Below are 10,615 nucleotides of genomic sequence, written 5' to 3'. Positions count from 1 at the left end.
ATTTATAGAAGAGCTGGTGGGACGTCTAGCAATCTGACACTCGGATCAAGCTTTGTGTTTGTTTTGCTGGCAGTGCGCTAGCTGTGCTCTAGGTGGCGCTGGGGCTCACCGCTGTAAACGTTGGTTGATCTAGCCTGTGTTGTTAATGTCATGTAATACAATACTGTTGCTTTGAAGCGACGTAATGGGATTGACAATTAAAAAAAAAAACCAAAAAAAAACAAAAAACAAAAAAACAGGGTTGTTCCGCGAAAGGCGGGGCGGTTGGCAACAGATGGCGTCCGCTGCGCCGTGGGCGGAGGCAGGAATGCATGAGTTAATGCAAATCGATTCGGGACAACTAGAGAAAAGAAGGAGTGGTCATGTGAGTTTAGAGAGATAGAGAGAAGAAAGAAAGAAAGAAAGAAAGAAAGAAAGTGGAGAGCATTGTTTTAGTGCGACAGGCCCGGGGCGGTAGCGGAGAGTCGGGGCAGTTTCCTGACGAGTCGTGCGGGGAGAGGGGAGCGAAGAGCCGGCGGAACGGCGTGAAAACAGACCGCTGCTCGACCGGCGTTTGTTTATTTAGAGGAATTATATTTTCCTTTTTTTTTTTTTTTGTTTGTTTGTTTTGGCATATAAAAACAAATATGTGTTAGTATCAGCCTAATTGGTTTGTTTATATGGTAGCGGTGTGGCAAATTCGGGGTAAGTGTCGAAGTGACGTTATTAAAGGAATATTTCCTTATATATATATATATATATATTATATATATATATATATATATGTGTATGTGTGTGTATATGTATTTATATCCATGTATATTTCGGTGTATATATACTGTATGTAGTTTATCGATTACAGTTTTATTTCATTCCACAGAAAGGGGACGAAAAAAATTGCGAAATGAATGTGATTTATTGTATTTTTTTTCTAATTTTTGTTATATAAATTACCTCAACACAATTTAAAATAAATAATGTTTTATGAAGAACAGCATTCTTCCGATTGGTGAGGCGTTGTAACACTGAAAGTGAAAATGTTTATTTTCGTTGTTTTCAGAGATGCTCCTTTTTGATTTTCTTCGTTTTTTTTTTTTTAATATCATTTTAAAGTTGAACTTCGCTTTGGCCCTGACAGCCTCACGTTTCTGTCCTGATCCAGTTTTGTTTTATTTTTTTAAACCCTATGAACCCGTTGCTAATGTAACTCCCTCCCTCGTCAACGCTGCTGCAGATATTATTAAAATAACTTGTTAAGGTCATGACATCAGACAGACAGACAGACAGATACAGATACAGACAGACAGACAGACACAGACAGATACAGACACAGACAGACAGACAGATACAGACAGACAAACCAACACACAGACACGCATACAGAGAGAGAGACAGAGACAGCACAGTTTTCAATATATTTATATTTCAAAATCACACACATCAATACACAGACGATTGATTTTGCAAAATACCTTTTTATTGTTACGAAAGATATTTATAAATAGATCACAGAAGAAAAAACCTTTAAATTACAAAGAAATCACAAAATTCAGATGAGGTCTTCTCTCCTTTCTGTCTCTCTCCACACCCTGTCTCTCTCCCCTATCTCCTCTCTCTCCTCTTCCTCTGCTCTCTCTTCTCTCTCCTCTCTTCCTCTCTCTGTCTGTACCTCGGTGTTAAGTCACCCTGTCATATTTGTATTAAACTGAACAAGATTTGTTTTCTCTGCAAATAGAGAGCTGTGTTTGATTAAGAGGTGGGCTGCACTCAATGCCGGATCTTAGCAGAATTATTATAGAAGCATTGTGAAGATATCCTCTCTCTCCCTCTTCTCTCACCTCTCTCTCTCTCACCTCACTTACCTCTCTCTCTCTCCTCTCTTACCTCTCTCTCCTCTTACCTTTCTCCCTCTCTCTCTCCCTTCTCTCTCACCTCTTCTCTCTCTCACCTCTCCCTCTTTTCTCTCACCTCTCCCTCTTCTCTCTCTCCCCTCCCGCAGAGAGACAGGCAGGCTAATTTAGGCACTGGAAACAACACAGCTGTTCAAAACACAATTTAAAGGACAGGCTTGAAATAACAGTGAGAGGTGTGTGTGTGTCTTTCTGCCTCTGTCGTGTGTCTGTGTCTTGTGTGTGTGCGTTGTTGTTTGTCTGTTGTGTGTCTGTCTCTCTCTCGTGTGTGTGTCTCACTCGTGTGTGTGTGTGTGTGTGTCGCTGTCTCTGTCGTGTGTCTGTGTCTCGTGTGTGTGTGTGCGTTTGTCGCTGTCTCTGTCTGTCGTGTGTGTCTCTCGTGTGCGTGTGTCGCTGTCTCTGTCTCTCGTGTCTGTGTCGCTGTCTCTGTCTGTCGTGTGTCTGTGTCACTGCCTCTCTGTCGTGTCTGTGTCTCTCTCTCGTGTGTGTGTGTGTGTCGCTGTCTCTCTCGTGTGTGTATGTGTGTCGCTGTCTCTGTCTGTCGTGTGTCTGTGTCTCTCTCTCGTGTGTGTCTGTGTCTCTCTCTCGTGTGTGTGTGTGTGTCTCTCTCCGTGTGTGTGTGTGTGTGTCGCTGTCTCTGTCTGTCGTGTGTCTGTGTCTCTCTCGTGTGTGTATGTGTCGCTGTCTCTGTCTGTCGTGTGTCTGTGTCTCTCTCTCTCGTGTGTGTCTGTGTCGCTGTCTCTGTCTGTCGTGTCTGTGTCTCTCTCTCGTGTGTGTGTGTGTGTGTGTGTCGCTGTCTCTGTCTGTCGTGTGTCTGTGTCTCTCGTGTGTGTGTGTGTCGCTGTCTCTGTCTGTCGTGTGTGTGTGTGTCGCTGTCTATGTCTGTCGTGTGTGTGTGTGTCGCTGTCTCTGTCTGTCGTGTGTGTGTGTGTCGCTGTCTCTGTCTGTCGTGTTTCTGTGTCTCTCTCTCGTGTGTGTGTGTGTGTCGCTGTCTCTCTCTGGTGTACATGTCTGCCTGCCTGCCTGTCTTGGCTGTTTTTATTGCCCAAACAGAGCGACTAGAAGCCGAGTTAGTGCAAATAAATCTGGAACTGCGCAGCATTTGAACAATCGCCGCTTTGTGTGCAGTTTTGCTGAGCGAAAGATCTTTATGTGAACCACGCCTGCATCGTTATCTCAGAGCCTAAACTACAGGGGGGGAAAAATAACTAGGAGACTGAGAGAGTGTCGGGCAGCAGGCTCTACTGCCTTCATCAGAGTTACTGAAACTAAACTGAGTCCAGCAGAGCAGCTCTAGTTTGGGGCTCTAGTGCCTTCATCAGTGTTACTGAAACTAAACTGAGTCCAGCAGAGCAGCTCTAGTTTGGGGCTCTAGTGCCTTCATCAGAGTTACTGAAACTAAACTGAGTCCAGCAGAGCAGCTCTAGTTTGGGGCTCTAGTGCCTTCATCAGCGTTACTGAAACTAAACTGAGTCCAGCAGAGCAGCTCTAGTTTGGGGCTCTAGTGCCTTCATCAGCGTTACTGAAACTAAACTGAGTCAAGCAGAGCAGCTCTAGTGCCTTCATCAGTGTATGTGAGAGAGAGATTGGAAGTGTCTGTTTGTTGAGTGGATCTTGTGATCAGAAATTTAAGAGCCCCAGCAAAAAATAGTGAAGCAGTGATGCATGTTTTGGCTTCATTAAATTAATAATAATTGATCAATTTTTTTTTTTTTTCAGGAATTTTGAATGTTCCACGTTTTTCTCTTGAAACGGAAAGATAACATTCCTGGTCATCGAAGAAAGAGGCAAAGGAAAGAAGAGAGGACCATTGATGAGAATTGGACTTTTTTAAAAAAGAAATTGATTATTGATTTCTTCATGAAGTGTTGCGTTAAATATCTATCTATCTATCTAAGAAAAAGGGAGACACACAGACTGAATATATGTTGAAATCAAATTGAGAATCTTCTTAAAATTACTCCAGAAATAATACGAATAGAATTGATATTATTGGGTGTCAATAAAATATTTAGATTTTTTTTTAATTTTATCTTTTTAAAATTAAATAAAACACTGAAATTTTAAATTGTAGAATTGGGGTGGGGAGGAAAAAAAAAACAAACACAGAAAACGTTTTAATGAAAATAAAAAAAAACACAAAACAATAACGCAAAAATAACGCAAAAAATAACAAATAACACAAAGTCAGAAATTGAGTTTGTTTAAATGGTAAAGTTTAAGAACAGATTAATGAAAAAATTGAGAATTTTGACAGTTTTAGAAGTAAAACTGCATTATTAATAATAATAATAATAATAATAATAATAATAATAATAATGCTAACCTCTAGCCTTTAAATATTATTGATAAAATTTTTAATTTGATAGAAAGCGCTAAAATTGGCCATTGCGTTGTTTCAAAGTGTATGTTTTAGATTTTCTCCAAAAACAATTATTTTTTTAAAAGGAGACGGCAAAACTTTATCTGAAGGAAATCTGGTGTGTGTGTGTTTTAAAGGAATTTACAACTGGGAATTTCCTGATTTCCTGCGCGGAGAAAAGTGTATTACTGGAATTCTCTTGGGATTACAAAAACTGGAATTTTGAGTTTTTAGTTTTGTTTTTTTTTTGTTTTCCTGGGGGGAAAAACTGGGAATCCTTTTCATTCGACCTTCTTTTGGAATTTTTTTTTGGGGGATAAAAAAACAAACCTGGGAATAAAGTGACTGGAGAATTTGTTGGATTTCCAAACAACTGGTCAAGTTTCTCTTCACCCTTCTCTTGGAATTCCCGCCGGGGGAATTTTGTAGGTGGGGGGGAAAAAAAAAAAAAAAAAGAACTCTGAAAATTTTCCTGGAATTTCTCTGAAGGAGGGGGGAAAAAAATTGGAAATCGTGTGTGTGGGGGGGAGGAATTCCCTGGCTTTCTGAACGTTTTGGGAACCTGAAAATTCTTGGATTCCCGGGAAAAGGAAATGGGAATGGCTGGCAAGGATTATGATCATCTCTTCAAACTGCTCATTATTGGAGACTCAAGTATGTTCAGTCTGTTTCACTGTTGGGAATTAGACTCCCGCTGCACAGCAGTGTGATCCAGTCCTGCTTTCACTAGGAGTTTAATAATCAGACTCCCGCTGCACAGCAGTGTGATCCAGTCCTGCTTTCACTAGGAGTTTAATAATCAGACACACCTGAGCTTGTTAGCTAGACACACTGTGGGCTGATCAAGCTGGTAGCAAAACCTGGACTGGGCGACACTGCTGTGCAACAGGAGTCTGACTCCCGTCCCTGTGTTCTTGTTTTGTTGCAATAACACTGCTCTGTTTCCTGCCCGGCGCTGCAAGGGTTAATGAGACAGGAAGCTGCACAATGACCGGATGGCCTGCTGGATCATCCTGTGTAGTTTCCAGTCCAGGATCACTCCCAAGTTAGATGCTAGTAAAATAGACTTGCGCTTTTAACTAGCAACCCCGGTCTAATTCAGTTTAACACCTCTCTCTCTCTCTCTCTCTCTGTCTAACTTTCTGTAGATCCATTTACCAGTCTTTTAGTGTCTATCTGTTTGTCTTTCTAGTTTGTCCGTCCCAGCTGCCTGGCTCTCTCCCTCTCTCACGGTATCTGTGTATTTAACTCTATCACAGCCTCGCCCCATTGCAGCTGCCCTATACTTGTGCTGCCATTGCCCCTCAGTGTAATACAGAACCATTATTGCAGTGCCACTGTCTGTCTGCATTGCCATTGAAGATCATTGAGGGTATAGTTGGCACACTGTGGTCCCATTCTACCAGCCTCGCCCCATTGCAGCTGCCCTATACTTGTGCTGCCATTGCCCCTCAGTGTAATACAGAACCATTATTGCAGTGCCACTGTCTGTCTGATCTCTATCTGTGTCTCTCTATCTTTGTCTGTCTTCCCTCTCTCACCGTCAAACAGATAATTCAGTTGCGTACGAAACACTGCTTGCGTGAAGCGTTTCTGTAATCAGTAAAACGACGTGGTTTATCGAGTGTCAGTAGAAGCGTCGGACAGAACGCGTCCGTTAATGCAACGAGACAGAAACAAAACCTCAACTTCACGCCCCACTCTGAAACTCTGTGCCTTCTCCTCTCCGGCTTTTAAGGATCTGAAACAGCCAGGCCGTGCGCTGCTTTCTGCTGTTCCCCTTGTCAAAATGTTTTTTATTTCAATTTCAAATGTTGCTTATCAACGTTTACAAGTACAGCATCGCCAAAGCAGTTTCTAACGCAACAGATGTTTGGTAAACGTTACACATCTGTGAGCAGAACAGTCTCCTTCCAAGCACAGTACGACTGCCCCCGTCCCCCTTGACTGTAACACAGGTCACATGTTCCTGCAGGGTGTGCAACAGGCTGTGACAGACGGATACATATGTTGTGTGCTAGATTTAGAATCCCATTTCATTTTCTGTATAATATTTGATAACTTTTCCTAAGTTGAGGTCATGAACTTTTGACATGTCTTTTTTTTTTTTTAAGAACAGGTCATGCGTACAAAATAAGATGTTTTGGGTCTCTGTGACCTGTGGCGTTTTATCTGTGTAGCTTCGTGTGCAGGAATAAAAGAATAGATTTCTTTAATTTGTTATTATTATTATTATTATTATTATTATTATTATATTTGTATTATTATCTCTGGGAATGGCTGCACCTGTCTGGATATATTGATAAACAATATATAATCTACAAGGCAGAGCCTCATTTTCTCTGTCAGTTTTGCAACAGCATCTCGCTGGTAAAGACACTCCAGAATGTCCCAGGCTGGCAGTCAGTTTTATCACAGCTCCTGGACTAAAAGAGCAGACAAGAGTCGAACCTTTGCAAATAAAAACAGTTAAATCAATTTAAGGCTGTTTTTAAATTAGTTTGAAATTGCATCCGGTCAATATGACCCAATATATGACAGATGCACCTAAATTCTGAACATAATAGCGGGTCCTTCAGTTTCAGCTCTTGGTTCCCCGCTGCAGTTCTGTGGTTATCTGTTCTGTTCGGAGGACGGCTTGAGAGTCCAGACAGAGGGAGGGGTTTTTGTTGTTGTTGTTTGTTTTTTTAAACTGCAATTAATTGCCAAGCCCTTAGTTGTTGTATTTCTGTGTTTTGAAAGACTTTGATATAATTAATTACCCCTTATAACAGTAATAATTCATAGTAATGATAATAGAGGTAATGAGGCTGATATTTATTATTATTATTATTATTATTATTATGAGCATTAGTCTCTGCAGTGTTTGAGTAGGGGATCCAGTGTTACTGTCTGTATGTATGTCTGTCTGTGGGCTCCAGTGTTACTCTCTGTGTGTGTGTGATTGTGGGCTCCAGTGTTAGTCTCTGATTGTGTGATTTTGGGCTCCAGTGTTAGTCTCTGTCTCTGTGTGTGTGTGTGTGAGATTGTGGGCTCCAGTGTTACACTCTGTCTCTGTGTGTGAGATTGTGGGCTCCAGTGTTACACCCTGTCTGTTTTCTCCTCTCCAGATGTGGGGAAAAGCAGTCTGCTGCTCCGTTTTGCAGACAACACCTTCTCAGGTAAGAGAGACGCCCTAGGAGTCAAGCGACTTTCTTTCCCCTTCACTCTCTGGGGTGTTGGGAGCTCTTTCTCTCTCTTATTCAAACACTCGAGCAGTTTCAAACAACGCCAGCTGTTTTCCACACCCCAATCTAACTTTCGATGCTGTTTGCAACGTATTCGCGGCGTAGTGATGAATCGCAATGCTTTCTTTACATGATGTGTTTATAATAGAGGTTGTTTGTGTAGCATAAAGAACTACAGCTCCCAGCATCCCACACCATTGGCACAGGTGACAAAGCATGCTGGGAACTGTAGTTCTAGCTAGTTAAGTGTGTTGTTTTGTTCAGGCAGCTACATCACGACGATCGGGGTGGATTTTAAGATTCGCACGGTGGAAATCGACGGCGAGAAAGTGAAGCTGCAAATCTGGGACACGGCGGGACAGGAGAGGTTTCGCACGATTACATCAACGTGAGTGTGAGAGAGAGAATATGAATGAACTATATATATACAGCACTGTGCGGTTCGGTAAGACACAGCACACATGAAACATTAGGAGCTGCTGGAGTGTAACACTGAAACTGAGATCCTATTGTTTTCTGCCTAAAAATAACCCAAAGCCTGTTCTCCTTTTGAAACAGGAAGCGGGTGCTGTTGCTATGGGAACCAGAGTGAGGCTGCAGGGAACTCGGGAAGTGATGCGATAGCTCTTCCTGTTTTTTTATCAGCAGGACAGATGGGAGAGGGAAAACAGACCAGAACTTTTATTAATTTTATATATAATACATATATTATGAAATATGTATAATTTTTTCAGTGTATTCTGATTCTGTGCGTGTTCTATAGGGTGATGCAAAAGCTTTTGGCCATAGCAGAGTGTATACGGGCTCCAGGTCTGTGGGTGGAGTTGCATGTTGATGGCGTGTCGTTGGCGTGTTCGCAGGTACTACAGGAACACGCATGGCGTGATCATAGTCTACGATGTGACGAATCCCGAGTCCTTCGTCAACGTGAAGAGGTGGCTCAACGAGATCGTCCAGAACTGCGACAACGTGTGCAAGATACTGGGTGAGCGAGAGAAAGAGGGGTGAGAGAGAGAGGGAGAGGGAGGGAGGGGTGTAACGCGTGCAAGATCCTGGGAGAGAGGGAGAACTGTGGTGGCAGAGGTACAGAAAGCCATAACCCATCCCTGCATTGCTCAGCAGTGTGATCCAGTCCTGGTTTCACTAGGAGTTTAATAATCAGACTCCCGCTGCACAGCAGTGTGATCCAGTCCTGCTATCACTAGGAGTTTAATAATGAGACTCCCGCTGCACAGCAGTGTGATCCAGTCCTGCTTTCACTAGGAGTTTAATAATCAGACTCCCGCTGCACAGCAGTGTGATCCAGTCCTGCTTTCACTAGGAGTTTAATAATCAGACTCCCGCTGCACAGCAGTGTGATCCAGTCCTGCTTTCACTAGGAGTTTAATAATCACACACACCTGGGCTTGTTAGCTAGACACACTGGGGGCTGATCAAGCTGGTAGTAAAACCTGGACTGGATCACACTGCTGTGCAACAGGAGTCTGATTGGCACAGGTGCAGAAAGACTGGTTCGTTTTTTGTTTTTTTATTTAGGGTGAGGGTTTGGCATTGGATTTAGATTTTTTTTTTTTTTTTTTTTTTTTTTTAAATCTTAAACACAGTGTTGGACATTCTCAGCTGAGCACCGCTGTTTTTAACGTCTCTCTCTCTCTCTCTCTCTCTCTCTCTCTCTCTCTCCAGTCGGTAACAAGAGCGAGGACCCCTCTCGCAGTCAGGTGGACCCCCAGGACGCCCGCAGGTTTGGCGAGTCAATGGGGGTACCCCTGTACGAGACCAGCGCCAAAGAGAACCTCAATGTGGAGGAGGTAATGACGGCTCAGCTTCGTAAAATTGACCCCAAATAAAAACAAAAATAAAATGATATTGTAACATTGAAGTAGGAGGGGCTCTGTGTCACATCGGTCAAACAGCCTATGGGCGACAGGCACAGAACACAGGAGCTGCTGGCGATTGGCTGCGGAGTGGGACGAGGCAAGACTAACTGGGGTTAAAGACCAGTGGCCAGAGTGTGTGTTGATGAGAAACAGAGACAGAATTCAAGTCCTAAAATGAAGGGCATTATAGCGAGGGTGTACTGTGTGTGTGTGTGTGTGCAGATAGATATGAAAGAAAAAATGTACACAAAGCTTAAAAGATGAATCTTATTTTCAGGATGTTTTTGGGCAAAAGCTCTTCAGCTGTTTAAAAAAATAAGACTTTTTTCTTTTTAAACAGCTGAAGGTTTTTTTTTAACCCTAACACTAACCCTAACCTTTTCTTTCATATGCCTTCAATTTTTTACACTACAGTTTTATATATATATATATAAATTGCTTCATTTATAGATAGGAGAGATAGGAGAGAGAGATAGATAGGAGAGAGAGATAGGAGAGAGAGCTAGATAGATAGGAGAGATAGGAGAGAGAGAGAGCTAGATAGATAGGAGAGAGAGAGCTAGATAGAGAGGAGAGAGAGAGAGATAGGAGAGAGAGAGATAGATAGGAGAGAGAGATAGGAGAGAGAGCTAGATAGATAGGAGAGAGAGCTAGATAGATAGGAGAGAGAGCTAGATAGATAGGAGAGAGAGCTAGATAGATAGGAGAGATAGGAGAGAGAGAGCTAGAGAGATAGGAGAGAGAGAGAGAGAGATAGATAGGAGAGAGAGATAGGAGAGAGAGCTAGATAGATAGGAGAGAGAGCTAGATAGATAGGAGAGATAGATAGATAGATAGGAGAGAGAGAGAGAGAGATAGGAGAGATAGACAGACAGACGGATGGATAGATGAAGTGGTTTTGATTGGTAATTGCGGGCGGCGCTCCTTGTTTTCAGATGTTCATGGGAATGACGCGGATGGTTTTACGAGCTAAGAAAGCATCACAGGCCAGACTGGAGAGGAGAGGAGATCTGGTGAAGATCAATAACAAGCCCAGCAAGAAGAAATCGAAGAAGTGTTGCTGAGGGAGAGACGGGGGGAGGAGGGGGAGAGGAAACTAACAAAAACCTTTACAATATTTTTTTTTTTTTTCAAAAAAGCTGGGAAGAGGGATGGAGGGAAAAGATGGGACAGTTGTATTTAATTACACTGAAGACACTGAGAGAGACTTCTAGTGGAAACGTTTACCATTGAATTGACACTGAAGACACTGAGAGAGAC

At 42.5% G+C, this 10,615-nt stretch overlaps 1 protein-coding gene across 1 annotated transcript; it reads left to right on the top strand.

Annotated features, from left to right (window-relative positions):
* The first annotated feature begins 155 nt into the window (after positions 1–155).
* On the top strand, positions 156–10,615 carry si:dkey-16l2.16 (ras-related protein Rab-35). The gene is made up of 7 exons (XM_041238814.1): positions 156–684; positions 3,609–4,905; positions 7,362–7,412; positions 7,743–7,866; positions 8,339–8,463; positions 9,162–9,286; positions 10,291–10,615. Exons 2-7 carry the CDS (start codon positions 4,845–4,847, stop codon positions 10,417–10,419), a joined length of 615 nt encoding a protein of 204 aa, XP_041094748.1. The 5' UTR covers positions 156–684; positions 3,609–4,844; the 3' UTR covers positions 10,420–10,615.

This window comes from Polyodon spathula, chromosome 50 (genome assembly GCF_017654505.1).
Source record: "Polyodon spathula isolate WHYD16114869_AA chromosome 50, ASM1765450v1, whole genome shotgun sequence".
In the NCBI taxonomy this organism is placed as follows: domain Eukaryota; kingdom Metazoa; phylum Chordata; class Actinopteri; order Acipenseriformes; family Polyodontidae; genus Polyodon; species Polyodon spathula.
The sequence above is the reverse complement of the archived record's forward strand: the minus strand, read 5'-3'. Positions and strand labels throughout refer to the sequence as shown.

Coding starts and splice junctions, on each gene's coding strand:
- si:dkey-16l2.16 (XM_041238814.1), top strand. CDS start 4,845: ATGGGAATGGCTGGCAAGGATTATGATCATCTCTTCAAACTGCTCATT. Junction 7,867..8,338: donor TTTCGCACGATTACATCAAC/GTGAGTGTGAGA, acceptor GCGTGTTCGCAG/GTACTACAGGAACACGCATG. Junction 8,464..9,161: donor CAACGTGTGCAAGATACTGG/GTGAGCGAGAGA, acceptor CTCTCTCTCCAG/TCGGTAACAAGAGCGAGGAC.